The sequence below is a fragment of the Aquila chrysaetos genome, chromosome 19 (genome assembly GCF_900496995.4).
Source record: "Aquila chrysaetos chrysaetos chromosome 19, bAquChr1.4, whole genome shotgun sequence".
Lineage (NCBI taxonomy): Eukaryota > Metazoa > Chordata > Aves > Accipitriformes > Accipitridae > Aquila > Aquila chrysaetos.
Window position 1 is genome coordinate 23873834 of NC_044022.1, and position 27805 is coordinate 23901638.

General features: G+C 52.0%; 4 protein-coding genes across 4 annotated transcripts; 3 read left to right on the forward strand and 1 right to left on the reverse strand.

Moving 5' to 3' along the window:
- The first annotated feature begins 583 nt into the window (after nt 1-583).
- ALG8 (ALG8 alpha-1,3-glucosyltransferase) lies at nt 584-13417 on the forward strand. Its single transcript, XM_030042990.2, has 13 exons — nt 584-711; nt 1379-1457; nt 2797-2990; nt 4330-4439; nt 5384-5451; nt 6002-6128; nt 6731-6834; nt 6951-7071; nt 7367-7506; nt 8325-8464; nt 10174-10271; nt 11345-11417; nt 12776-13417. Exons 1-13 carry the CDS (start codon nt 584-586, stop codon nt 13005-13007), a joined length of 1614 nt encoding a protein of 537 aa, XP_029898850.1. The 3' UTR covers nt 13008-13417.
- Nucleotides 13418-15056: 1639 nt separating this feature from the next.
- On the forward strand, nt 15057-17850 carry NDUFC2 (NADH:ubiquinone oxidoreductase subunit C2). The gene is made up of 3 exons (XM_030043194.2): nt 15057-15270; nt 16599-16742; nt 17651-17850. The coding sequence occupies exons 1-3, from the start codon at nt 15132-15134 to the stop codon at nt 17698-17700; spliced, it is 333 nt and encodes a 110-aa protein (XP_029899054.1). The 5' UTR covers nt 15057-15131; the 3' UTR covers nt 17701-17850.
- Nucleotides 17851-22557: 4707 nt separating this feature from the next.
- Nucleotides 22558-23873, reverse strand: LOC115353606 (thyroid hormone-inducible hepatic protein-like). Its single transcript, XM_030043259.2, has 2 exons — nt 23217-23873; nt 22558-22932 (listed from the first exon to the last, which is right to left on the reverse strand). The coding sequence occupies exon 1, from the start codon at nt 23631-23633 to the stop codon at nt 23235-23237; it is 399 nt and encodes a 132-aa protein (XP_029899119.1). The 5' UTR covers nt 23634-23873; the 3' UTR covers nt 22558-22932; nt 23217-23234.
- Nucleotides 23874-26229: 2356 nt separating this feature from the next.
- On the forward strand, nt 26230-27542 carry LOC115353604 (thyroid hormone-inducible hepatic protein-like). Its single transcript, XM_030043256.2, has 2 exons — nt 26230-26883; nt 27168-27542. The coding sequence occupies exon 1, from the start codon at nt 26467-26469 to the stop codon at nt 26863-26865; it is 399 nt and encodes a 132-aa protein (XP_029899116.1). The 5' UTR covers nt 26230-26466; the 3' UTR covers nt 26866-26883; nt 27168-27542.
- The last annotated feature ends 263 nt before the right edge of the window (nt 27543-27805 follow it).

Below are 27805 nucleotides of genomic sequence, written 5' to 3' on the forward strand. Positions count from 1 at the left end.
TTTGGGGCTGCGCTAAGGTGATGCCAACCCTGTGTGAGACCAGTAACGATGAACATGGAACTGGCACCACAGCCTGTCCCCTCCTCCTCACTGACACGCTGGCCACGAGGAGCAGCCCAAGCCCAGGCTGCTGCAAATCCAGCCCCACAGCGGTCCTACACCACCCCCCAACACCCCCTACCTCCAGACATGGTCCCACACCCACCTAACCCCACAACACCCAGGACCACCAACCCCCCACCCTCACTGCTGGTCCCACACCACCCGATCTCACATCACCCAGGCCCAACCCCACGTAACCCAGCCCACCACCACCCAACCCCACACCATTCAGGCCCAACACCAGCCCACTCCTGAACCCCAAACCCAAACCCAAACCCAAGCCGCCCCCCCCCTCACGCAGAGCAACCCTCCTCACAGACCACCCGCCCAACACAGCCCCCCCGCGCATGCGCAGTGCTGCGCCCGAGGCGGCGGCTGAGCGGGAAGGGGGGGTGTGAGCGGCACGGCGCATGCGCACCCGCCGCCGTGGGCGGGGCCGTGGCCTTTAAACGTTGCCGGCGGGCCGCCGCCCGTACGGCGCATGCGCGGCGGTTCTGTCAGCGCGGAGTTGGGGGGGGGGCGCGACATGGCGGCGGCGGGCGGCCGCGGCTGGTTCCGCGCTTTGGCGCTCGGCGTGTCCTTCCTCAAGTGCCTCCTCATCCCCGCCTAGTAAGGAGCTTCCCTGGGGGGTTGTGTATGGGGGGGGACACGGCCTGTCAGCCCCCCCCCCCCCCGCCGCGGTTGGCGGTTGGCTTCCACCGCCCCTCAGGGCGGCCGGGGATGGGGAGGGGGGGCAGGGGCCGGCGTGGTGCCGCCGTTCCTGAGGGGGGCCTGGTGTCCTGAAGGGCCCTATTTCCTTCGGGTGCTTGTGGGGAGCGGGTTGGTGCTGTCTCCTCGTCCTCTCGGCGGTGGGGAGCCGCTTCGAAGTAGTGTTTGAAGGCGCTTACCGCCAATGCTGCTCGGTTGTTCTTCGGGGGAGCTGGGGCGGCTTTAAAACATAAACGCTTTTTAATTTTAAAAGGCGCTGTAGCTTTCTTCCGCCAGGAAAAAAAAAAAAAAATCAAATTGCTATTAAAAAGTCAGTCAGAACGTGGAGTTTTGGCATTACATGTCAGGAAAGGGTGAGCTATAAATAATTCTGGTCCTATAGTCGCCTGTGTGTGTCCTTGGCACAAAGTTCATGGAGCATCTTTGTTACTGTTCGAGTTTCTTGATCAAAGTCTTGGAAGATGCCCTAGAGTGGATCATTGTAGGCTTCCTTTTTATCTACCTGTGGTAGTGTGCTCTGAAATGTTTTTCCTTTAAGTATGTGACTCTTAACATAAACCTTCTGTAGTTATTCCACAGATTTTGAAGTACATAGGAATTGGCTTGCCATCACTCACAACTTACCCCTCTCTCAGTGGTACTATGAAGTAAGTACGTGTTTGGGGTTTTTTAGCTGTGTATAAATTACAGGCATATTGGGTGTGTCAGCCTGTGTGAATGTTAGAGGAGAAAAGCTTTTATCTGCAGAACGTACAACGTCATGGATACTGATGGTTGGCAGCTGTATAGCAGTGGTTCAGAAACATACCTGTCATGATTTGTTGGCTCTGTGTAGCATTTAGTTAAAAAATGAGAAGTGTCTGGGGAAGCTGCTAGTACTTACGAAGGTGAAATGGAAAAGACAATTAAGGCACATGGGTTATTAGAAAGGCTGTGTAACGCAGGAGCAAGTTGCATGGTAGTCTTAAATTGCTGCTGTCTTCGCTCTTGTCATTGATGATACACAGTTATCATGGTAAAGAATGAATCATATAAACGGGTCTATACATTATGAAATCAGTCATTGTAGTAAAGTTTTGAGCCTCTGCTGGTGTGCTACTAGCATGCATCGATTTTAATTTAGATGAATCGCCTTTAAGTTTATGATAGACTCAGCCTACACAATTGGGTTTTAATCTATCTCACAATATCTCCTTGAGTTCTGGGGTAAATATCAGTCTCTAGTACTCTTCCACATAAGTGTCTGGGAACTGTGTATCCAGGACTAAATAATTGGTGCGGCTCAGAACTTTCTGACAGGCTGGTCTAATACTGTAAAAGAAATTCCTGCAGATGCCAGTGTGATCCCAGTGCCAAAGCATAGGATGCCTTTTAGCAGTGTAACATAAGCATTTGGGAACATGCACGCTGACAAATATACCCCATCTCAACCTGCTCTGTTCCTGTTTCCTCCTCTCCTGTTTCCACAGCTAACAAGTTAACTGTTGGTCAGGGCATAATAATGGTCTGTATGGGAAAAGATCAAATAATACTATTTGATCTTAATAAGGTCTTATTAGAATTAAGACTTGTTGACTAATGAGTAAAAATAATTTTGAGACTGTAGCAAGGCTGATTGTGCTGGTGATTCCTCTAATGTAGACCAATATTCACTGTGAGCTATTTTATTGCGATTTTTTAATATTGGCCTTATTACTGTAAGTTGATATATAAAGAACAGGCAGTTATATATTGGTTAGGTGCAGATACACAAAATGTATGGGGCATTTCTTTCTACTAATCAAGAGATGTCCCATCCCTCTACCAGTACTACAGCTCAAATCACGTTCAGCATGATACAGCTGGCTACTTCATTGTGAAGTAGTTTCTGTTAAATAGAGGCCACTGAGATAAAATACATCAGCTGATTTACTGTGATGAACTGTACCTGAAGAACTGTAAACAGCATGGATTGTGTTAACCTATTTAATCTTATTTTGTCTTTAGGCAACTTCGGAATGGACCCTGGATTATCCACCATTTTTTGCTTGGTTTGAATATGCGCTTTCGCACATTGCCAAGTACTTTGACCCCAAGATGCTGGTTATCGAAAACCTAAATTACACCAGTCGCGCAACCATCTTCTTCCAAAGATTTTCTGTCATCTTTACAGATATCCTTTTCATATATGCAGTTCGTGAGTAAGTCTTAATATTCTAATTTTAGGGAAAGTGGGTAGTCTTTAATATATGGACCTTTTCTAGAGTAACAACAAATAATTATTTGTATGAATAAGCTTGTAAATACATGGAAATATCAAAGTTGCTTTAACCTATTCAGGGAGAAATTTGGAACACACTGCTAAACACAAGATGGCTTGTTCTTGGAGAAGCTATTGCTGTACATGTGATCAGATTTGTACGCATTCAGACATTAGCTGCTGTTTCACATGTTACAGGTGTTTTGTTTCTGTCGCTGGGTTCACTTTGCAGGAGTTGCAAGAGAGCTTGTGTGCACCCAACTGTGTGTTCCCGTTATGTTTCTTATTACTCTGTTGTTCTAGAGTAGAAGCATAAAGGAAACTTCTGACAAAATGCCAGTATCATCAAATATGCAAAGTCGCTCCAGTATTTTTGGTATTCTTGATGATAAACTCATTATTCCAAGTCTAATTTAAGAATATTAAGATTGTATGTTTTCAGTGTGCCCTGACTTTGTGAAGAAGTGTTTATCTTACACCTAAAGAGTGTGTGCAGGGCAGATGTTTTGAGAAATATGTTGCCTGCCTTAATGATTTGGCTGTAAACAGTCTTCCCTCATTCTGTTCTGTCTGCTCAAAATCTGGGTAGAAAGCTCTCTTGAACTGGAGCACTACCTATACTCCTTTATTTACTTTATTTGAAATGGGCTAGCTTTGCATTGTGACTTTTTTCCTTTTATTGTTCTGACTCAAAGATGTATGAATGAGATGGCTTTCTTAAAATGGCTCTACTAATAGTATTTCAACACAAATCATCCACAACTTCTTAATCTGATCTAACCTTACCTTCAAAAATAATGTGGACCATATGGCTTCACACTAAGAAGTAATAAGATGTTTCTAACCAACAGAAATAGCTCATAATATTGGGGGGGGGGGGGCATTAAGAGTTTAATGTTCAACTGAGGGCCCTAAATACAACTTGGTATGTTGTCTCCACGTGTAGTAATACGTTGCTCATTCATGAGAAGTTGATAGTAAACAGGTTATGACAACTGTACTTATTACTGAATGTGAGACTTGTACCTGAGACTAAGTTACTTAACGTAAGCTTTAGCATGTGGAACATACTACAGCTACTGAAATTTAAAATGCTTTTTTTGCTAAGCTTTATTCATGACACTGTCTTCTCTTGATGAATTTAACAAGAATTTTATCGTTGCCTTCCATCTTAATAAAATAGTTTTCTTCAGGTTAAGTGTACTTCTCAACTCTTAAAAGCAACAATGTTTTTGTTGGCCGTTTCAATTAAGACTTCTGTTTCTTCTGCTCTTGTTCAGGTGCTGCAGATGTGTAGATGGGAAACGAGCTGCAAAGGATATCCTGGAAAAACCAACATTTATTCTTGCTGTTCTGCTCTTGTGGAATTTTGGGTTGTTAATTGTGGATCGTATCCTTTCAAACTGTTGAGGGTTGTTTGTGGTTTGGGTTGGGTTTTTTTTTTTTTAATAACCTGTTATAGCATGTGGTACAAACCCATGAATATTATTATTACTATCACTGCAAGTAACACTACTGTTTATGTTCCTGGGGTTAGTTGAATAACTTCATGTTTTCATTAGAGTTATTATTTGGCAAAATGGAAATCGTCCAGTTTTTGGTCCAATTTGCCAGAACTGCAGGAGGACCAGTCTGGTAGCAACATGCCTGTTCCTGCTGGCTGCTCCTCCTCTGCTTGCCTACAGAATTATTAGCAGAGAGCCTCTTTTTTCAGGGTGTGGTTCTAAGTTTGTCCCATGGCAAGGAAAATCTTAGCAGTGCTTTATGTGGTTAATATTACATGAGAATTAGCAAGGCTTTTTGAAGAGGGTATAAAAATAACTCTGAAAAGTATTGACATAATGTGCATTGATCTAGCTGAGGAGGGAACAAAAGGGGAAAACAACAGTAACTATTTTGTAGGAAGAACTAGTTTTTTTCTGTCCTGGCCCTTGTTTAAGTTGCCTGCTTATAGGTGGTAGGTGATAAGTGAGGGCTGCTGTCTCCATCCATTAACGAATGTGAGGCAGAAACTAATACTTAAAAGTTCAACAAGTGGAGAATTAACCTCTTATTTGTTTTGGTTTGTATCATATAAGTTGCATGATACGTATGTGGTCAGATTGTTATGCTTCATTTCATCAAGATAATGTACTGCTATTAGTAGATTTTGTATCTGTGCTTACAAATATGGTTAAATAATAACTTCATGTCTGTGTGGAGTGAATTTAAGGTTATTTTCTTGATTTAAGTTCCATTTTAATTTGAATTTATTGTTTGTAAGTTTGGGTCTTCCCCAGAAGACTGATAGTAGTAAAGAAAGCTTGCTTTATTCCTTTCTTGACTCAAGTTCAGATATTCACTTCCAGTACAATGGCTTCCTGTTTGGGCTGATGCTTCTTTCTGTTGCCCGACTATGTCAGGTAAACTTGAGTGGCTCTTCTGTTTGTCACTGTACGTATTTTAGGTGCATTAATTAGCTTCATTGAGATGCTCATATTGAAGGTATTGGGAGCAGCTCAAAGTTGAGGGGTGCTAAGATGGATGTCTAATTATTTTTTTAGTTTGGGGGGAAGAGGAGAACTTGAAACTCACCATAATTGCTTGCTGATACTGCAGCATTGCATTTCCCCCCACAAAAGCTAAATTCTGTGTTACAACTCAGCAACGTGGCATGGTTTCCTGCCATCTTTTCTTCTTCCAAGTCACTAGTCCTTAGAAGATGTACCTCTGAAGTTGTGGGGAGGTGAGGGCTATCCCAGTTTTCCAAGTATCGTGTGATGACATAGTGTCCTCCTCCATACCTGTTGTGCATAACACTACTGAGTTTGTAATTTGATGTAAACACTCATTTGTTTTTCATGCCTATGATAAATGTTCTGTCACCTTAGGAATACAATAGAGGACCATTAAATGTTATTACAAAGGGAGAACAAGTAGAAAAGCTTGGGATTTGTTTTGTTTTTCCTGTAGAAAAGATACTTGGAGGGCGCTCTTCTTTTTGCTGTTCTTCTGCATTTCAAACATATCTACGTGTATGTGGCCCCAGCATATGGCATTTACTTGCTGCGATCCTATTGTTTTACTGCAAATAATGCAGGTAAGATGGGTTTTTCCTTGCTCACTTTTGGGGGATTGTGTTAATTAGTGGGGTATGGGGAAGACTGAGACATGCAGATACCATCGGAATGAAATGGCTGTGGGTCAAATGAAAATTCAACTTGGGTAGCAGGGTTGGCAAGTTCCTTAAAGATCTTTGAAATTTATTTATTTTTGTAAAATTCCTGTTTTGAGGGGGTTCTTTATTAAGAAAAATCAACATGAACAAATGGCAGGTGGCAGTTTGAAGCCATAAGAATTATTCTGGTTATGAAATGATTAGATAGCATCAGAAGCTATTTCAAAGTCCTTTGAGTTTCTCTCCACTTCTTGGCAATGAAAAACATGTTTGATATTCCTCATATTAACAGAGAAGGTGCTTCTCTTGAAAGAGAAAATACTGCAAGTTTGTATAATGAGGACCTGCAATGTGGAAAAAGTAAATGCAAACCAACTGTTGAAGGAAGCAACTGAATGTATTGATGTAAAAGGCTGTACGTTTCTTTTAGATAGGTGCTAGCAATTCACTATTAGTGTGGAATGTTTTGTCTCCCTCTCCACTTGTAACAGTAACTGCTTTCATAATCTGTTTGCTTCTTGTAGATGGATCCCTGAAGTGGAGAAGTTTCAGCTTGCTTCATGTAACTCTTCTGGGATTGATTGTCTGTCTTGTTTCTGCTCTTTCACTGGGCCCCTTCATAGTATTGGTAATAACCCCCTTTTCACCTGTCATTCCCCTGAACTCTTAGAAAATTGTCATAAAAATATAAACCATGTCTCATCTAAAGAGACCATTTCTTTCTTTCTTTTTTGTTTTCTATAGGGACAGCTGCCTCAAGTCATTTCACGGCTTTTTCCTTTCAAGCGAGGCCTCTGCCATGCTTATTGGGCCCCTAACTTCTGGGCTTTGTACAATGCCATGGATAAAGCACTAACAATTTTTGGTACAGTATGCTAATCTTACTATATGGTGCCTAAATGCAGATAGAGCTCTCTGGATTTTAGTCTTCCTTCCCCATTTGAAATTCAGGTAATACATTACATTTTTGGATTGCCTTAAATCACTGATTGTCTACATAATCCACTGCATGATAAGCTTCCACCAGTAGGTCAGAAATCAATCTTTCCTCTCTGCTGTCCTTTAGAGAAAGAAAAGACTTGTCCATGTACTTAGTTCAGCTACTTCATTTTCTTCATTAACATTTATCAGTTTGTGCCTTTTTTATGTTTTATTTTTAGGTTTAAGGTGTAATTTTCTTGATCCCACAAAAATTCCTAAAGCTTCAATGACAGGAGGGCTGGTTCAAGAATTTCAGCATACTGTCCTCCCTTCTGTGACTCCACTGGCAACGTTAATCTGTACTTTCATATCTATATTGGTAAGAACAAATAATATTTTTTGGAAACTTGATGTGTTTTGTCCCCTGTAGATTTTATTTGATTAGCATGCACTTCACATGAATTTTAATTCCAGGGCAACAAATAAGTTTTCTTTAAAAACAAAACCAATTACTAGGATAAATGTGGAATTAATATCTTTCTTGATACACGATATTACTTTCTTCAAGTATGGCTGAAAACATGGCCTGTGTCACCTCTAGAAGAGTTAAGAGATTAAAAGCAGTCTTGGATCAAAACCACTGTGCATGCTGAGCTAGTAGTAACCTTTTGTAATAAGCGAGTTGAACTAAGATGCGAGTAGAGATACCGATGGAACTGTTTGGGCAGCTTACGGTGTTCCTAACAGCATAAGCTACAGGTAAGCATAGTGTTCTTCATGTGACAAGCAAAGAATTGAAGGTTCAATAAGTAATTACTTGGATACAGAGTCTTTCTCTAATGAGCACCTAGCCTTTAACTGGAAATCTTTGTTTCAACACCTTTATGTAGTAACTTCGATAAAATGAGTTTGGTGGCTTAGACTCAAAGACAGTTCTTGCAACACAAATAACAGGGAGTTGGCTGTAGTCTTTCAGTCTACTTTTTCCCTCCTGTTATACTGATGAAGTCCTTAAGGCTCTACTCGTACATCCAGAGAGATTCAGTTCCTCCAGTGCTATATAATGCTAGTGCCACACAAGCACAAACTGGGTGTAGTGGTGTTTATTAACATTGAAAAAACTCTCATTGGACAATGGCTTGTGTTCAGGATTGCCAGACTTTTCACTGAAGTCCTGTTTTTGCCTGTTGTTTCTAGCCCTCTGTTTTCTGTCTTTGGTTTAAACCTCAAGGGCCCAGAGGCTTTCTACAGTGCCTTGTTCTTTGTGCGTTGAGCTCCTTCATGTTTGGCTGGCATGTGCATGAAAAAGCAATACTCCTTGCTATTCTGCCTTTAAGGTAAGTGAATTTTGTACATAGTAGTTGGCCAAACTGAACCTGCAGCCCCTTGTTCAGGAATCATCAAATAGGATCTCTTTGTTTTCAGTATATTTCAGAAAATGAACATGTTTATAGAATGCCTTAAGCTGTAAAGTTTTAGTGCCCTTCAAGTAGATTAATTTCAGGCATAATAACATATGGCCGCCTTTGCAATGGAATGTGCTGATGCTAGTATAGCGTATGTAGGAAACTGGTGCGGTGTTAAATGAACAGTATCTTTTATGACATACTAACACTGGCATATACTTTACAATAGTTTGCATAGACAGAAGCTTTAAGTAGAGCTTTATTTGTAGTAGCCAATTCCTGTATCAGCTCTGTGGGGCACAGCAAAGCTTTGTACTAACTTACGGATGATCGGAAGAACAGAAGCGTATGGTGTTGCGATGATTAAGCAATCAGTTTAGGAGTCTGACACGCAGGCCTTGCCACTGCATACTCCTTTGTGTCTCTTTGAATGCTGAGCTGTGTTAAGATGCATAGTATACAGAAAATCTCTGTTTTGATTCAGATGCTTGATGGCTTTTAGAATAATGCAAAAAAAAATAATTCCCAAAACAAAAACCAAAACAAACTGTGCTTGTGAAAGAATGGGGTTCAGACTTTAGGCTGCATGTGGACCCACAGCTCTTAAAAGAATTCATTTAGCTTCCCCTTGAAGCCTCCTTTTCTCAGTGACAGCTTGGGAGCAGGCTTGATAAAACATTTCACCCATGTGACATGGTGGACAAAAGCAGGCTGCTTTCTTAGGCCTTTTCCTTCCCCCACTGTTATTACTGCATTTCTGCAGCACGTTCATTACACCCAAAAAGTCCAAGACCTATTTGTTGTGTGTCTTGTGGCTTTGCCTTTTAAAGAGAAAAATTAATTGGCTTGCCTGGCTTGAAGCATTTGCCGCTGCTGTCATACTCAAGCTTGGCAAGTGTTTGTAGTTGATTTAGTTCTTTTTCTCTCTGAATAGTTAAGTTTAGAGATCTATTCTGGCAGGGACAAATATAAAAATACTGTAGCCTTTTAGCTGCTGGGCAGTTCAAGCCTTGATGAGTGCTGTGGTTCATATTTAAAAAGCTACGTAGATTGTTCAGGAGCCAACTGAGGAAAGGGACCTTCTGCACTATGCTTGACAAGAACAATGCACAGTTTCTACTAAAAGGACTTTATACCTGATTTAGGGTAGAAGTGAGGCTATAGTTCATAAGCTGCCTGACCGATATTACTACAAACTGTGTTTTCCTTGTTCTTTTAAGTCCTTGAGACTTAGTGATGTTTAAACTCTTGAAGTGAGGCTTGTGAGAGGTGGGGAATTGGCATTGGAAAAAACAAAAGGAAGGAGGCGAAGCAGGGATGACAATGTTGGCAACCAGCTGGCAAAGGAAAAAGACCATTTGTAGAAAACTCCAGGCCCTTCTGATGTGTGTGTTCAGTGGGCATGTGGTTTTCTGTTGGGAGGGTTTCCTGGTTGATTTTTTTTCCTGCATTTTTTATCTTTGAGGCCACATGACATGGAAGCAGGAAACTTCACCACAGGTCCAGTGTTTGGAGGGACTGGCGTGTTATGAAACTCTATTTGACCTGTTCTTCAGTCTCTTGTGAATTGTGTAGTGTTTTGCTGAAATTAAGTTTCTTTGCTAAAAGACAAAAGCATAACAAATTCTTGTCATTTTTAGCTTGTTGTCTGTTCAGAGAGCGAAGGATGCTGGCATCTACTTGATTCTGACAACAACAGGGCATTTCTCACTTTTCCCATTGCTGTTCACGCCACCAGGTAAAGTGTTTTCCTTCTTTCTGTGCTTTCATCTTGCTGCTTTGGGGTTTTTCCTAGAGATGACGTGCAGGTAATTGTTTTGGATTATTTTATGTAATACATTGGAAGTTGCAAGAGGCTGTATGTCAGCCTGTTTCCATAAATACAAACTCTCAATTAGTGAAAAGAAATGTTGGTTTAAGCAGCTGTGGAAGAGGCACAGGCTTTAAGTTGAAAGAGATGGGAAATTGTCATAGTCAATATTTGTTATCCCTCATTCTGCCACAGTTGTAGAAAATTCCCTGTCTAACATTATCACTTTTGCTTCACATGGTTAAGACAATCTGAAACCACAAACCTGGCAGCTGCTCCGTCATGCTGTTGGTAATGTGCTTAAACTAAAAAAAAATCACACAGCAGCATCAGTTAAATGAAGTATGTGTAGGGACAGATTTGTCTTTGTGACCAAAAGCTGTTCCTTCCTTCCTTCCTCCCCCTCCTCCCCTTTCAATTAATTAAGAGTCTGCTTGCTTCACTTAAACCCTAGGCCATCATAGCCAGGACAAGGCTATGACACTGTATTGATTGTCATCCTTCTGGGAGAGTTCAAATCCAGACACTCACGCCCTTCTGGTCTGATAATGCCGCTTATTTGCAATAGTGAAGCTGCTGCCTTTAGAAATGAGAAACTTCTGCCTTCTCTATTACTTAATTTTTATCTAGCCTGGAGCCTAGAACTAGATAGCACTGATTTGGCTGTCACTTTTGTTTTAAGCTTCCCAGTGATTTCTGATTTCTTTTGAATAGAAAAACCGTATTTCCAGTGCTATCTTAAATTGTAATTATAATTAGTGTGTTCAGTATGTTTATAGATAATTGAAGCAAGTGTGTTGCAAATGGTTGGCATTTGCTTTAGTAAATATCTATGCTTATTTTTAGATGTCCTAAGCAGTAAAATGTTTAGTTCTGTTTGGAGAAAATAATTAAGTTGGACAATGCAAGTGTGACTAGTAGGATTTAAAGATACTGCAATTTATGTGGCAAAAGGATTTTATAATTAATTTTGAAAGTGTGTTATGTTCTTTGTATTTCAGAACTTCCAATTAAAATACTGCTTATGCTGCTGTTTACTGTTTATAGCTTCTCTTCGTTGAAATCTCTATTCAGGTAATTAAAGAAACTTGTTCCCAAAGCCAAGAACAAAACCATTTCTTCTGTCTACTGGGAATGGTGGTGTTGTAAGGGACAAACAGCACAGAAAACCAATGCTGAAGTATCAAACTGAAGTGTTACTAGTCAAAAGATGCTGCTGTCTCTGTTCTCAGGAGGCAAGGCTTAAGTTAGGATTATTATAGCTTATCCTTGTTAGGTTTGAATTGTGACAGCTGCTCGGTTAGTCCCTGCAGGCTGTGTATCCCCACCTGTTTGATGTGCTGTTCAAGCACAAAGTTGTAGTGCTGTAGCCTGTGAGGATTTAATTCAGTATTGGAACAGTTATTACAGTGAGTTACCTGGAGACTGTTTACCAGCAGTTATAAATATTACTGTCTTTTTTTTGCAGTAGTGCTTAGTATTTTAATGTGTGGAAGGGACAGGTTATAAATAACATACACTTAGAAGCTGTAACTTGTCGACATCCCCTGCAAAAACTTGGTTGACAGAACATGTAATTGCCCAAACTGTCCTGTGTATTTTTTACAGGCCGTTGATCTGTTACCCACTTGACCAAAGATAGCACTTATCCTTATAACCCCTGTAGTCTCCACTTTCCTATTTCCCAAACTTCTCATGGCAAAACCAAGCTGTACTGAAGGATGTCAGAAATGCTATAAGCCTGTATTTAGTACTTCAGTTACCTGCTTTTTGTAGGTGATCCTCTTTCAGACTGCTTTTCCCCCCTTAGTATTCCAGAAATCAATCATTCTGTCTCAAGAGTTCTAACTAAAAACCACTGCAGGAGCTTAGTTTCTGTCTAGAGATGGAGCTTTTGCAAATTTCTTGTTCCTAACTTTCTCAAACAAATTCCTTCCAAAAGAACATGAATTCCCCCGTAAACTACCTGTAGGCAAAGCCCTACCACCAGTGTCCTTTGGAAGAGAGATTGGCTCATAGTACATCCTACAGAAAGCTTGAGGGAAGAGGTTAAGATAAATCTGACATTTTCAGTCTTTGGACGTCGAACATCTCTGGTGGAACAAGTGTGTGTGTGAAGGTCTCTTTTCAGTTGTTCACTGAAATGATGTGAGGTGAAGCAGAGCAGCTGATGAGATTTCTACTTAGACTCCAAGGCATCTTGGAACCTGGTGTAAAAGCCATGTGATAAGGAAATTAGCTGTACTCTGTTATTACTCTGGGTTTTTTCCTACTGAAACTTTAAATTGTTATTTAAAGCCTTATTGTGAACTAATGGGGGATATTTTTTGCACTGGTCACCAGTGATAGGTGAAAAACGGAATAGTTGGTTTTAGTTACCATCATGTATTTTAACAGTATTTTTTTTTTTTTTTTTTAAATTCCTCTGACAGGAGAGAGAGGCCTCTCCTTAACTGGCTTGAAACCATCTACCTCGTCCAACTCGTGCCTTTGGAAATCTTCTGTGAAATTATATTTCCTCTGACCCCCTGGAAACGGCACTTTCCTTTCATCCCTCTGTTGCTGACCTCTGTGTACTGTGCTCTGGGTGTCACATACGCCTGGCTGAAACTCTATGCCTCTGTCCTGACTGAACGAATTTCTGTTAGACAAAAGGCCGAGTAAAGCCGCGGTGTGGGGACCAGTCCCGGGTTTGAGGGGATTATCGGGCACTGTGAGGGGTTGTCACAAGGACATACAGCTCTTGATAAAACACAGCATACGTGTGCCATCGTCACGAGGGGAGGTTTTTCTTCCAACACTTCTGTACTGCCCAACGAGGATACCTCTGATCAGAAGCGCTCATCACAATAACATGGGGTGCGGTGAGATGCCACTTGCCATGGGTAAACTGTGAAGCTTAACAAGGTCCAGACTTCTGTCCCGAGGAAAACCTGCCCAGCTTTTCCAGTACTGTTTATATTTGAATAAAAATCGCTGTGGCACATTACAAGGGATCATTGCTGTGTAGAAGAGAGCGTTGTAACTGCTTTCTGTGGAATATGTAAATTAAAAACTTGTTATTTTTGTTTTGAGCATTTCTTGTGGATTGTTTTATCTCATGTCGAAGCCCTGCTTTTTGAGGGTCACCCGCACAAGTGTCCAGCTGGAAACTTGTCCTGTGGTGCTTTGTCAAACCCTTGACCTGTGTCCCTTTTGATCTCTGTCTTTCATACAATCTTTGCAAAGAGGTTTTAATATTCTTCTAACATGTATTTTTGTAGACCAGATTACCAGATTGAGGCATGCTTCTGAAATGAGGAAATTTTTTAATGCCATTAAGTGTATGGGATAATGTGGCTGGATAATCATATTTATTTGCAATTCATGTAAATCTCTGCAACTGTGGCAAAAGACCACATGTCCACAGTTCCTCTAGTAAACTGAGGAGGAAGGATATCGTGTTCTGCCTTGGCAGAATCACATACCCTTAAAGACGGCAGTTACCTACAGCTTGATGCAGTTCATCAGTGTACTTTTTTAAACCCTATGGAATGGTCCCTAAATGGTTTTGCTCTAGAAATGGGGGTCTGGTTTGGATCCCAGTGCTGACACATGAAACTGGGAGGGGAGAGGGGATGGATTTTTTTTTTTTTTTTTTTTTCCCCCAGCAGTTCTTGAACTTTCTTCCATGTTAGTTGAAGAATGTGACACCCCCCCACCCCAACCCCCCCCCGAGGGGACAGCCCATGGGCTGGTTACACTCTGTGTGTTCTTTGAATATTTTGGAAGTAATAGAGTGCGGCTCTTGTTAGGACGGTGGGTGGGTAGTAGAGCAGTTGCTGTGGCCATTTGCGTAAGCACAAAGCTTGTATATTTAAACTTTTCACAGCCAGTGAGCTCGTTTTCAGACTTTTTTCACTCTGTTTTTCATTACTTTCTCATAGTTCCTGCTTTTTTTACTGCATTAACTACTTTGCCATGCTATTTTTAGCTGCTGTGACTGCTGGCAGTGCCTTGGTACTGCTTCCATCTCTGCTCTACGTTCAATCTAAGCCTCAAAGTTCTGGCCAGGGTTGGACACCCATAATGCCCATATTTATCTGTCTGTAGGTGCCATCCTGCATAGGGGAATGGTAATATCCTGGCAAAAACCTCTCTGTGCTCTTCTCCAGTAGTGCCTTTGCAAATCGAGCCGAAATCCTCCAAGGACTCCCGCCTCAACTTCGGCATCTCCCGCTAAGGAGCGGTGACAGCCCAACCTCCTCCTGTGCGGAGAAAAGCTGAATAATAATTTTTTTTAGGAAAGAGGCTGGGAATCCTTTGGGACCCGTGATGTGTTCAAAGGGGGTTTTTTAATGGTTAATGTCAGTCCTGGTACTGTTACACTGGGTTTAATGTGATTTTATAGTAATTAAAAAAGAATAACAACGCGGTAGGTGTTAGTCTTTAATCCGTTGGCAGGAAGAGCTCTGAAAAGGAATTGGTTTTGATTTTAGGGTTTAATTAAAACCCTAATTTAATGACAGACCGGCCTCCCAGGCACTGCGCAGCCAGTGGGGCCGAGCCGCTTCACCCAGCGGCCTCAGGACTGCGGGAACCCCCGCCCGATCCCGGGTAAAGCCGGCCGATCTGGAGGGTGGGTTTGTGGGCTGGGGGTGTTTTTGGGGTTTGGGTTTTTTTTTTTTTTTTGGTGAAATACCTAAAAGCGGGGCAGGGCGGCGGAACCCGAGTGCGCGGCGGCGGCGGCGGCGGAGGGAACGCGCTGCCGCACCGCTCCGACCGGTCACCTTCGGCGGGCCGGCCGCCATGGTGTTCCTCCCGGACGAGTCGCGGTCGCTGCCGCCGCCTCCCCTCGTCAATAAGGGCTCGGTCTGGCTGGGTTTCACCGGCTGGGTCGCCGCCATGCTGGACAACGGCTTCAACCACCGTCCCGTCATCCGATCCGGTGCGGCGGGGGCTGGGAGGGAGGCGGGAATGGCGGGAAGGGGAGGGCGGGAAGCCCTGAGGTGAGGGGCTGGGTGGGAGGGGGGGTATGTGGGGTTTTGGGGTGATTCTGTGGGATATGGAGGCGGGGAGGGAAGAGGAGGTAGCCCTGAGGTGAGGGGCTGGGGGGGTTAGAGGGGTTTGGGGGGGGGCTGGGGACGGGCGTGTGTGGGATTTGGGGTCACTGTGAGGGATACAGGAGCAGGGAGAAGGGGAGGGGGCCCTGGGGTGAGGGGATGGGAGGGGGAAAGGGGTGCTCTGTGGGATTTTGGGGTGACTGTGAGGGATACAAGGGGAGGGGGCCCTGGGGTGAGGGGATGGAGGGGATGGGGGGAAAGGGGTGCTCTGTGGGATTTTGGGGTGACTCTGTGAGGGATACAAGGGGAGGGGGCCCTGGGGTGAGGGGATGGAAGAGATGGGGGGGGGGAAGGGGGTGCTCTGTGGGATTTGGGTTGACTGTGAGGGGGATACAAGGGGAGGGGGCCCTGCGGTGAGGGGATGGGGGGAAAGGGGTGCTCTGTGGGATTTTGGGGTGACTCTGTGAGGGATACAAGGGGAGGGGGGCCCTGGGGTGAGGGGATGGAGGGGATGGGGGGAAAGGGGTGCTCTGTGGGATTTTGGGGTGACTCTGAGGGGGATACAAGGGGAGGGGGCCCTGGGGTGAGGGGATGGAAGGGATGGGGGGGGAAAGGGGTGCTCTGTGGGATTTTGGGGTGACTGTGAGGGATACAAGGGGAGGGGGCCCTGGGGTGAGGGGATGGAAGGGATGGGGGGGGAAAGGGGGTGCTCTGTGGGATTTTGGGGTGACTGTGAGGGATGTAGGGGTGGGAGTGAAGGGGAGGGGGCCCTGAGGTGAGGGGCTGGGGGGGTTAGAGGGGTTTGGGGGGGCTGGGGACCCGGCGTGTGTGGGATTTGGGGTGACTGTGAGGGGGATACAAGGGGAGGGGGCCCTGGGGTGAGGGGTCTGTTGGCAGGGGGCAGATGGGAGGTAATCGGAGGGGGCCGGGGAAGGGGCATCGTATGGGGGTGGAGGGGATTTGGGGTGACTCTCTGAGGGATATGGGGGGGCGGGAAGGGGAGGGAGCCCAGAGGAAAGGGGGGGTCTCTCTGGGGGGCCTGCAGGTGAGGGTGCTGTAGGGACCGGGGGGGCCGACCGTGGGGGTGAAGCGAGGAGGGAAGAGTTGGGGTGTGTGGGGCCAAAGTGTCGGGGGGGGGCTGGGGAAAGCGGGGGGGCCCGTCTGGGGCTGGGAGACGGGCTGAGACAGGGGGACGTTCCTCCTTCCGCTGCAGGTGTTCACCGCCAGATCCTCTTCGCTACCGTGGGATGGTTTGTTGGCTATTACCTTGTTAAACGTATGGAGTATGTACATGCCAAACAGGACAGAGAGTTGTTTGAGTACGTCAGGCAGCACCCGGAAGACTTTAAGGCAGCAGGTATTATGAGTTGGTGTTTTAAGAAAGACCTCAGCCTGCCATAATGTACCGGTTAACAAGTGCTAATATATGTAAAGATGTTGCTAGGCTGCTTGCAGAATCTGGTCTTTTCTGGCAAGCTGTACTGACTGCTAACTCTTTCCTGCTTATTCACAATCTAAATTGCAACAGTATTAAGGATTTTATGATATGAAAATAGTTATTTTTACTGAGCCGATCAGCTGCCTTGATGACCAACTCTTCCTCCTAGAAGCTTTTTTTAATATAAAGATGGCAGAGACAAAAAATAAGTACAGACTAAACTTGTGCCGCTGAAGGAAAAACAAAGAAACTAATGATAATTAGAAAACGTGGGGTTTATTCTTGTAAAATGACAATTTTACTGTTTGTTCTTGTAAAATTGCAGTGCGTGTCGATTTAAAAACGGTGTGATGAATATTCAGAAAATAAGCAGAGCAGGTGAAAAAAGAATAAATAGAAATGTCAGGAACCCTGAAGCCGCATTGGCTCTTGCTGGCTTAGAGCCTTGGTGAAGAGTAGCATTTTACTAAATGTAGTCACTAAGCCCAGCAATGCAATGGCAAATTGTGGTGAAAATTGTCTGTTTTCTAATAAAATACAGTTAGGTGACTCTGGCTGTTGGATTGTAATCCTCATCATCCCATGTTGTGAGGAATATGTAGAAATAAAGAACTGTTAATATTGAGATCTCTTCGCAGGGATCTGTGGGGGGCCGTATGGAAAAGAAGTTAAGTATAAAGTTTATGCAGCAAGCGAATAGCGCGCTGTTGGTAGCAAAAAGCAGATCTTGGTGGCTTTGTTAACCTTAAGACTTAATATTAAAAATCTTCAGAATTGATCTCAAATGCTGATTAGGTTTTCGCAACTCTACCCATTGCCTTTTGTAGAAAAGAAAAGAATAGGAGAGCTTTTGGAGGATTTCCACCCAGTTCGCTGAGGATTTCTCCAGCGGCGATGTGTCGCAGGGTGCATCTACTGAACTAATTCCGTACCGAGAACTTCAGCGGGCTGGCTGTAACTGTTCAACCGTCCATGGCTTGGAAAATGAACCATTACTTGCTTTCATGTAATAAAACCTATGATTAAATACTTAGTGTTTAATTATTTGTTCTGCTGTTCCATTATGGTGTATCAATATATAGGTGACTGGTGTTTGTAATATGATAATAACTTTGATTCGCCCCTTTTTCAGTTATTTTATTTTAATTGTGAAAAGGGAAGATTGTTCATGCAGTATATATCTTACAAAAAACCCAGAAAGTAGTTCTATGAATTCCTCCTTTTTATTTCTCATTGACGTTTTTCCTAACCCTTTAACATGCTCTGGACCAGCCCCTGTAGACACTGTAGCCGAAGTCTTGCTGTGAAATTAATTCTGTCCCGCTAGTGAAAAGAGATGCTCTCCTTAATTAATTCCCTCTCTATATTTTGCATTCTCATGTTACTTTTTCTTTGCTGGGGATGAGGATTCAACCTGTCTACTTTCTCACTTGGTTGTTAGCTCCCGAATCCACATGCTGAACCCAAATGTGTTCCAGACACGCTGAGGATCTGCAGCAATTCTGAATTTCACTGCAGGGTGCTCGGCACCTCTGGAGCTCGACGCACTTGCAGTTGAGGCTGCTCCAGTTAGGAATGATTTTTATGAAATTACCAGTCCGCTGTTTTTCAGCACCTGCCTTGGCTTCCTCCTGCGCTTGGTGTGAGTTTCTGCTCTGTGCAGTGCCTCAAAGCGCTCTCTCCGGCTCCTCTTCCCCGGGGAACCTCTCGCTGTGCCCTGCGTGCCGTTGCCTCACCCCTGCCGCCAGCCTGGTGCCGCGCCGAGGTATGGGACGGTTGGGTCCCTCTCCTTGCCTCGTCACCAGGGACTGATTCTGCTCCCAGGTGATGTTTCAGCAGAACTTCAGAGCTCCTTGGATCCGCTGGTGAAACCCAGCGGAGCTCCGTTTGCGGCCGCTGCTGTGGCCGCTGGCTCACCTCGCTCTGTGCCCATCCCTTGTGGGCCCTCCTCTGCTGGAGGGGACAGGGACGAGCGTCCCCCTGCACAGGCCACGTGTCTGGGCTGTGCGCTCAGCAGATCCACACCTTTTTCTGCACGGAAAACGGGGATCGGCTTTTGCTGCCGTTGCTGTTGACATAAGGAAGACAGTCTTTACAATGAGGGTGGGAAGACGCTGGAACACGTTGCCCAGGGAGGTTTGGGATCCCTTGAAGTGGTTACGGTCAGGTTGGACAGGGCTTTGACCACCCTGAATTAGGGGAAGATGTCCCTGCGCAAAGCTGGTTCTGTTAAGGAGGAAGGTGACCATCAGCTGGATTAAACAGTGACCAGGGAATTGCGGAAGGGACTTTGAAAATCCAGACGGTCTCAGCCCAAAAGGAAGCATGAAAGCTCCCAGCGTGAGGGAGAGACCTCGGAGGGGCAACGGCAGGAGTCAAAGCCCGCCGGGCGCTGCCAAAAGCAGCCCTGCTGGCATCCCGACCTCCAGCCAGGCCTGGCAGAGCATCCTCCCGGTGGGACGCCGCGAGCAGCCTGCAGCCAGAGCTGCTGGGCTGACGGCACGGGGGGCACCGGGCGGGGAGAGAGGCAGAGTCGGCGATGGGGAGGCTGGAAGGCAGCTCTGGGGACGATCGAGGCCAGCCCCTGCTCAAGCGGGGTCAGCGACGGGAGCGTGTCCGGTTGGGTTCTGGGTGTCTCCGAGGACGGAGACTCCGCCGCCTCCCTGGGCAGCCGGTGGCAGTCCTTGACCACCCGCGGCTTTAGGGGGAAGTGAATAGATAAAAAAACTAAATGTTTTTCTTACCTTCAGGTGGGATCTCCTGTACTTCAGTCTGTGCCCATCGCCTCTCGTCCTGTCACTGGGCGCCACTGGGAAGAGCCCGGCTCCACCTTCTCCACAGCCCCCATCGGGTCTTCACACACACGGATGAGATCCCCCTGAGCCGTCTCTTCTCCGGGCTGGACAGTCCCAGCTCGCTGAGCCTCTCCTCGTAGGGACGACGCTCCGGCTCCTTCATCACCCTCGTGGGCCTCCGTGGACTCTCTCCAGCGTGTCCGTGTCTCTCTTGTACTGGGGAGCCGGGACCGGACCCAGCGCCGGGATGTGTCCCACCAGGAGAGAGCAGAGGGGAAGGATCCCCTCCCTCCGCCTCCTCCCGGGAGGCTGGTGGCCGTCTTTGCCCTGAGGATGCCGTGCTGGCTCGTGGCCACCTTGGCCACCCAGGGAGCCAGGCGTGGGGGGCGCGGGTGTGAATTCGTGGGGCGCTTTCCCCCCGGCACCCGCCCGAGCGGGCAATAGGCAGCAGCAGGGGGTACAGCTGAGGCCGGAGCCCCCCGAATCCGAAGGCAGGGGTGTGCAGGCAGGGAACCTGCCCTCCCGGGAGGGGCGGGGGTGCTGGCAGCCCACCCGTCCCTGGGGGCGGTGGGGGACCTCTTGGGACTGGGTAGAGAAGGGTATTTGGGATTCCTTACGTGCGTAACGTTTTGGGTCGAAACCGCGCTTTGTCTCGTCTCTTCCCGATACCGAGCCTGGGTGCCCAGCTCACCGCTTTCTGCTTAACTGCATGTCGTTAGGCAGATATAAATATCCTGCCGCAATCCTGATCCGCTCCGAGGATGTGAGCGGAAAAGTTTGTTTCCCCGTGGCGGCTGGCAGCGGTGCCGGTGCCCCGGGAGCCTTTCCAGGGCAGCGCAGAGCCCGCATCCCGCTGCCACGCCGGAGCGGGCTGGATCTGCCCCGTCTGCCCTCGTCCTGCCGGGGACCTGCGCTGCCTTTTTTTAAGGACAAAGACCTTTTCCGTGATCATCCCGCCTCCCTTATCAGCCCTGCCCAACAGCGGTGGCCAGCAGCAGGGCACCGTCGGGGCTTGACGCATCCCCGGGGCAGCGTGATGCAATGCCCCGCAATCGGAGCAGGCAGAAGTTTCCTACGAGGCAGCAGGGTCGGGGCCGGCTGGCCGGACAGGAGCTCGCAGAGAGGGGCCTGGGGGTGCTGGGGGGTTGCAAGCGGACCGTCAGGCGTCAGCGTGCCCTTTCAGCTGTCTCACGCCACGGACCTTTCCTGGGAACGTCTCCCACCAGTCACGTCCAGGAGCGGTGGTGAGCGCTTCCCTGGCTGTCCCGCTGTGATACTTCCCCGGGGCACCGCCAGCCTCTCCAGCTGCCCCGCGCGCAGCCCGAGCCAAAAGCCGTTGACGGAGGTGACCGCACTGCGACCACCGTCTTCTCCAGGGGACAGAAGTCCCATCCCTGAGCTCCAGCCGGGTGGACCACCAGCGGGACGTCACCTCCTCTGTGGTCCTCACCTCACCGGGAACCGACGTCCCTCCACTGCTCACGGTTCAACAGCCGGCTCTGCCACCAGCGCGGAGGCAGAGGAGCTCCAGAGGTGTTCTGGAGTCCCCACGTCCACCTTCCAGCTCCGCTTCTGCCGTGGCACGAACCACCGCAGCGCAGCTGGAGGTGGCTTTGCACCGGGGACGGGCTAGGTCCCTCCCAGTATCGCCCTCGTGCTCCCTTTTCTCTGGATAAGACAAGGCTTCAACTTTGCCCGGGCTGAGGAGGGACGCGGAGGGCAGATCTGCTCTGAAGTCCTCACGCCGGCTGGAGGCCCTTGTGTTTGCCCACGTGTTGGGGCACTTGGTGCTCGGCAGCTGCTTTCACAGAAAAGCAAGGCTTTTGGGCCGGGGTGCAACGAGCTCCTCGGGTCTCTGTGGCCACACACGTGGTGTTTGGGCAAGCCTCCCCGCTGACCCACCATCCTCTTGGGGAGCACGTCCCCAGCCACGGCTTGGGAGCGGGGAAAATGCCACCACGCGTGTCTCCGAGTGTCCCCGTGTTGTCCCCAGCACCTCTTGCTGTCAGACCTCCCACGCCTCTGAGTCCTCCGAGCCCCCCGGGACTGCTCTTGTCCTCGCTTGAACGTGACCGGGACAATTTGAGGTGCGAGGCGGCTCTGGACCCGGCCCCAGCAGACCCCGTCCAGAGCCCCTGGCCCCCTGGCTGGCCACTCGGCCACTGGTGGCTGGAGACCCTGTCCCTGCTGCCCGTGCTCGGGGAGGACAAGCTGAAGCCAGCGTGATCTCAACAGCCAGGAGAAACGGCCTGAAGGAGCGAGAGGAGACGGGACCCTCCACCGTAACCCCACGGTTTGTGTCTGGGCATGGCGCTGGGGTCCCGGGGGCAGCTGCTTTCCACAGGCGCTGAGACCTGCAGCTCTGCTGGCCCCTGGGGACGGTCCCCGGGCTCAGCCCCGCTTGGGGCAGCTCCAGGGCAGAAACCCCCGATGGGCAGGAGAAAGGCACGGGGAGCCGTGGGGCACGGGGCAGCACCAGCAGCGGTGGGACAACCCGGGGGAGAGCTTGGAAGAGGGTCCTGAACCTGGTGACTGCCTCCAGCACGGGTCGATGTCTCCCACCCTCTCTGCTAGGTGCCCAGCAGCAGGCTTCAAGGAGAAGCTTCTTCACTCTGAGGGCGGTGGGGCACTGGCACAGGTTGCCCTCAGAAGTTGTACGTTCCCCATCCCTGGCAGTGGTCGAGTTCAGCTTGGACGGGGCTTTGAGCAAGCTGGTCTAGCGGAAGGTGTCCCTGCCCATGGCAGGGGGGTTGGAACTAGGCGGTCTCAGAAGGCCCCTTCCAGCCCAAACCACGCTGAGACTCTGTGACTCGTTGTCCCTTCCAACTCCCCATCACTGCGCTGGAAAGTCCCCTCCCAGCCGAGCCCGCGTACCCCTGCCCCACGCCGGGGCCCTCTCCAAGGCCTCCAGCCGGCGGAAAGCACCACACTGACAACGGTTCACAGCGCTCGTTTTATTAGCAAAGAGTGGGGGAACAGCCCTCGGAGTCCAGGTACCAGCTGGAAAAGGGCTCGGCGGCCGCAGGGGACCGCCGGAGGTCGGGGCCGCCGCCTTCGCGCCGCTCTTCGGAAATAAAGAGGAGGGCGCGAGCCTGCGACTCTTCCAGCGGACCTCCCGGCACGACCAGACGCTTCTTTCTTCCGACGAGGATACGGCGCCGGCTGGTTCTGGGGCGGTCGCAGCCGTCGCCGTCGCGCGGTGCCGGCGCTGGGAGATCAGCTGCCGCGGCGCGGGGAGGGCGAGCGGGGCTGGCGAAGAGCCCGCGACGGCCGGCGACGGGGACGTCCTCTCCTCCGTGCCGCCAGCGCTCGTCCTGCAACGGCGGCCGTCCTTAACCCCGAAGGCCGTCCCCGGGAGACACCCGCTCCGCCGACCCGGGGTCCGTGGACCCGCAATCCCCGGAGCCCGCGCGCGGAGGGACGGGACGAGCCCTCTCCTTCGGCACAGAGACGGAGATCCGCGGCGCCGGAGGGGACGGCCCGCGCCTCGAGGCGCTTCCCGGTAGATCCCCAGCCCTGCGGCGCGGGGGACCTCTCCGGGGACATCGGCCGCCCCTCGCCCCGGTGGCCCCGGGCTCCGCGTCCCCCCGGCTCTTACCCGCCGTCTGGGGCAGGGTCACCAGCTGGGCTGCCCCTCGCCGGGGCTGATCTGCTCCAGGATCTGGCTGTACCTCCGGGTCAGGGCGTTGGCGTCCCTGGTGAGGTGGGTGAGGACCTGCTGCAAGCCGGCCAGGTGGTGGGACAGGCGCTCCTCCAGCTGGGCGTCCACGGCGTCCGAGGACGCGTCGGCGTCGGCGTCGGCGTCGGCACCGCTGGGGCTCTGGTCGGCGACGGAGGCCAGCCCTTTCTCCACCACGGGCTTGATGGCCTTGAGGAGCTGGTAGCGCTCGTAGAGGTCCGCACGGCCGCCCGTGGCCGGGGCCGCCCCCTCCTGCTGCGGGAAGACCCCTCGGAGCAGGCTGGGGAACATCACCTCCCGCTCCATCTTCCGGGTGGCCGAGAAGTACTGCTCCATGGCCCCGCTCCCACGGCTCCGGCAGCGCCGCTCTGCTCCCTTCTCGGGGTGCCGCCTGCTCCCCGGCCCCGCCGAGGGCTTTTTATGTGGGACCGGGGCACGTCCCTCCTCCGCTGTCCTCTCCCGCCAGCCCGGAGCCGGGCTGGACGGCCGTGGGGCCGGGCTCGGCTCCAGCCCAGCTGGGGCTCGGCCACGCCGTGGCCCCGGCTCTCCGCAATCCGTCCCGGTCCAGCCTCCCGCGGCCTTCGCCCGAGCTGGACGGGGTCCTGCTGCGTCCCCACGCCGGGCGCTGCGGGGCGGCCAGGAGCGGAGGGGCCGGGGACCTCTCCGCTCCTGTCCCCGCCATCCCCGCCGTTCCCGGGGCGCCAGGAGAGCGGGGCCAGATCCTGCCCCCCGCTGCGGGCAGCAGTGCCGCCGGGGGGGGGGGGCCGTTGCCTCTCCCCCCTCCTTGCTGCCACGCGCTCGGGACGTGAACCCTCCGCCGACGTTGAGCAACTCTCTTCTGTCCGCAACGGCTCCCCGGAGTCGGCGGTGGCAGCCGCCCGTGTGGAAAATCTCACTGGGGATGCACGGCTGTGTGGTGTCCCACCTGGGATGCCGGGACGCGGGATGGGGACGGGGATGGGACTAAACGCCGCAATGGGAAACCGCCGTGGCACGGAGCTGTTGCTTCCCACGGGGGAGCGCAGACGGGGCCGCCATCTCCCCCACTGCCCCCGCGGTGGGGCAGAGGCCACGGCTGGGGCGACGGCCAGCACTGCCCGTCCCCGCGCGTCCCCGCGGTGTGTGGCAATCGGGGAAGATTTGTTCTATTTGGGGAAAGGCCGCAAGGTCCCTCGTCCCTTTCGCAACCCTCGGTAGTGGCAGCTCTCCCGCTGCCTCCCCCCTCCGTGTCCCAGCCGGGTGTCTGCTGGGAGATGTCCTTCCCCGCGGGGACATGTAGGCAGTTGTCACCCCAGCCAGCCCCTGGGAGGGGGCTCGGTGCCACGACTCCCCAGGACACGAGTTCCCTCCCCAGGCGTGTTCTCTGACCCAGCATCTCCAGCTCTCCCCGGAGCTCAGCCCAGGGCAGGGCTATGCTCTCTCGGTGGTGCCACGGCGGGGATGTGACAGCAGGAGATGCTCGGGGCGACACAGGGACATTTGGGGGCACGTGTGGTGGCATTTTCCCCGCTGTGAGCTGTGGCTGGGGACGGACTGCCCAGGAGGATGGCGGGCTGGGAGGAGGCTTGCCCAAACACTGGGTCTGCGGCCGCAGAGACCCGTGGATCTCATTGCATCTCCCAAGGGCTCCAACGTCCCTGAGCGGCCTCCCCCGGGCCCCCACCCGGGGCTGGGTGCCCCATTTTGGCTCAGCCCAGCCCCAGCCGTGCCACAGCCTCACGGTGGCTGTGCCAGGCTCCAGCCCCGGCCCCTCTCCTCCTGCTCCTGCCATCGCTGCCGGCGGTGGCGGTTCCCCCCTGGGTCTCTCCCAGCAGGATGTGGGGGGCCCATTTTTGGCTGATGGGGTCCCTGGAGGCATGGGGAGGGTTTGGGAATGATTCATGTCCCAATGACAGGGATTTGGGGAGCGACCTGGGGCTGCAGAGCCCATGTAACCCCCTGACGCGCTGCCCCGAGTGCTGCGTCAGCTCGGGAGGATGATGCCAAAGCCAAAAAAAGGGAGCAGGGGGGCAGAGTGTCCCCCGTCTCCCTCTGCCCCAGGAGCCCTGCAACGTCCCCGCGCATCCCAGCAGCTCCACAGTGGCCCAGCCCCAAAACCTGGCCGAGCTCCTTGCACGGGGCCAGCAGCACCCACACGCCTCGGTGTAGCGCTGGGTCCCACGGCAGGACACAGCAGAGGTGACGGGGACACCCAGTAAGGGACAAGCGGGGCGGTGGGGACGGGTCTGGGGGGACCGTGGGCGCCTGCCTGGGACGTGGAGGGGTGATGGGAAAGCTGCCACCACCAACGGTTGCAAAAGGGACGAGGGACCCTGCGGCCTTTCCCGAAATAGAACAATTTCCCCCCGATTGCCACACACCTCGGGGACACGCGGGGACGGGCCGTTGCCCCAGCCGTGGCCTCTGCCCTGGGATGGGGCAGTGGGGGGGTGGCCCTGTCCGCACACCCCCGCAGGCAGCAATGGCTCCGTGCCGCTGCCACGGGAGATTCACATCACGGTGTCAGGTCCCCGAACCCGTCCCTGCCCGGCTGGGGGAAAGCCCAGGGGAAGGGGACGTTTTTGGAGACCCCCGTGGCTGGACAGCAGCTGGCTTCTCTGTCCCAGGCCCCCACGTGGGACTCCACATTGCAGCACATCCCCGGTGGAATTTTTCCGTATGTCTGCAGAAGAGAGTTGCTCAACGTCGGCGGAGGGTTCACGTCCCGAGCGCGTGGCAGCAAGGAGGGGGGAGAGGCAACGGCCCCCCCCCCCGGCGGCACTGCTGCCCGCAGCGGGGGGCAGGATCTGGCCCCGCTCTCCTGGCGCCCCGGGAACGGCGGGGATGGCGGGGACAGGAGCGGAGAGGTCCCCGGCCCCTCCGCTCCTGGCCGCCCCGCAGCGCCCGGCGTGGGGACGCAGCAGGACCCCGTCCAGCTCGGGCGAAGGCCGCGGGAGGCTGGACCGGGACGGATTGCGGAGAGCCGGGGCCACGGCGTGGCCGAGCCCCAGCTGGGCTGGAGCCGAGCCCGGCCCCACGGCCGTCCAGCCCGGCTCCGGGCTGGCGGGAGAGGACAGCGGAGGAGGGACGTGCCCCGGTCCCACATAAAAAGCCCTCGGCGGGGCCGGGGAGCAGGCGGCACCCCGAGAAGGGAGCAGAGCGGCGCTGCCGGAGCCGTGGGAGCGGGGCCATGGAGCAGTACTTCTCGGCCACCCGGAAGATGGAGCGGGAGGTGATGTTCCCCAGCCTGCTCCGAGGGGTCTTCCCGCAGCAGGAGGGGGCGGCCCCGGCCACGGGCGGCCGTGCGGACCTCTACGAGCGCTACCAGCTCCTCAAGGCCATCAAGCCCGTGGTGGAGAAAGGGCTGGCCTCCGTCGCCGACCAGAGCCCCAGCGGTGCCGACGCCGACGCCGACGCCGACGCGTCCTCGGACGCCGTGGACGCCCAGCTGGAGGAGCGCCTGTCCCACCACCTGGCCGGCTTGCAGCAGGTCCTCACCCACCTCACCAGGGACGCCAACGCCCTGACCCGGAGGTACAGCCAGATCCTGGAGCAGATCAGCCCCGGCGAGGGGCAGCCCAGCTGGTGACCCTGCCCCAGACGGCGGGTAAGAGCCGGGGGGACGCGGAGCCCGGGGCCACCGGGGCGAGGGGCGGCCGATGTCCCCGGAGAGGTCCCCCGCGCCGCAGGGCTGGGGATCTACCGGGAAGCGCCTCGAGGCGCGGGCCGTCCCCTCCGGCGCCGCGGATCTCCGTCTCTGTGCCGAAGGAGAGGGCTCGTCCCGTCCCTCCGCGCGCGGGCTCCGGGGATTGCGGGTCCACGGACCCCGGGTCGGCGGAGCGGGTGTCTCCCGGGGACGGCCTTCGGGGTTAAGGACGGCCGCCGTTGCAGGACGAGCGCTGGCGGCACGGAGGAGAGGACGTCCCCGTCGCCGGCCGTCGCGGGCTCTTCGCCAGCCCCGCTCGCCCTCCCCGCGCCGCGGCAGCTGATCTCCCAGCGCCGGCACCGCGCGACGGCGACGGCTGCGACCGCCCCAGAACCAGCCGGCGCCGTATCCTCGTCGGAAGAAAGAAGCGTCTGGTCGTGCCGGGAGGTCCGCTGGAAGAGTCGCAGGCTCGCGCCCTCCTCTTTATTTCCGAAGAGCGGCGCGAAGGCGGCGGCCCCGACCTCCGGCGGTCCCCTGCGGCCGCCGAGCCCTTTTCCAGCTGGTACCTGGACTCCGAGGGCTGTTCCCCCACTCTTTGCTAATAAAACGAGCGCTGTGAACCGTTGTCAGTGTGGTGCTTTCCGCCGGCTGGAGGCCTTGGAGAGGGCCCCGGCGTGGGGCAGGGGTACGCGGGCTCGGCTGGGAGGGGACTTTCCAGCGCAGTGATGGGGAGTTGGAAGGGACAACGAGTCACAGAGTCTCAGCGTGGTTTGGGCTGGAAGGGGCCTTCTGAGACCGTCTAGTTCCAACCCCCCTGCCATGGGCAGGGACACCTTCCGCTAGACCAGCTTGCTCAAAGCCCCGTCCAAGCTGAACTCGACCA

Excerpts from the sequence above, each read along its gene's own strand:
- ALG8 (XM_030042990.2), top strand. The coding sequence starts at position 584 with ATGCGCGGCGGTTCTGTCAGCGCGGAGTTGGGGGGGGGGCGCGACATG. Across the intron at positions 8,465-10,173 it reads CTTGCTATTCTGCCTTTAAG|CTTGTTGTCTGTTCAGAGAG; the intron begins GTAAGTGAATTT and ends TGTCATTTTTAG. Across the intron at positions 11,418-12,775 it reads TCGTTGAAATCTCTATTCAG|GAGAGAGAGGCCTCTCCTTA; the intron begins GTAATTAAAGAA and ends TTCCTCTGACAG.
- NDUFC2 (XM_030043194.2), top strand. The coding sequence starts at position 15,132 with ATGGTGTTCCTCCCGGACGAGTCGCGGTCGCTGCCGCCGCCTCCCCTC. Across the intron at positions 15,271-16,598 it reads CCGTCCCGTCATCCGATCCG|GTGTTCACCGCCAGATCCTC; the intron begins GTGCGGCGGGGG and ends CTTCCGCTGCAG. Across the intron at positions 16,743-17,650 it reads GGAAGACTTTAAGGCAGCAG|AAAAGAAAAGAATAGGAGAG; the intron begins GTATTATGAGTT and ends TGCCTTTTGTAG.
- LOC115353606 (XM_030043259.2), bottom strand. The coding sequence starts at position 23,633 with ATGGAGCAGTACTTCTCGGCCACCCGGAAGATGGAGCGGGAGGTGATG.
- LOC115353604 (XM_030043256.2), top strand. The coding sequence starts at position 26,467 with ATGGAGCAGTACTTCTCGGCCACCCGGAAGATGGAGCGGGAGGTGATG.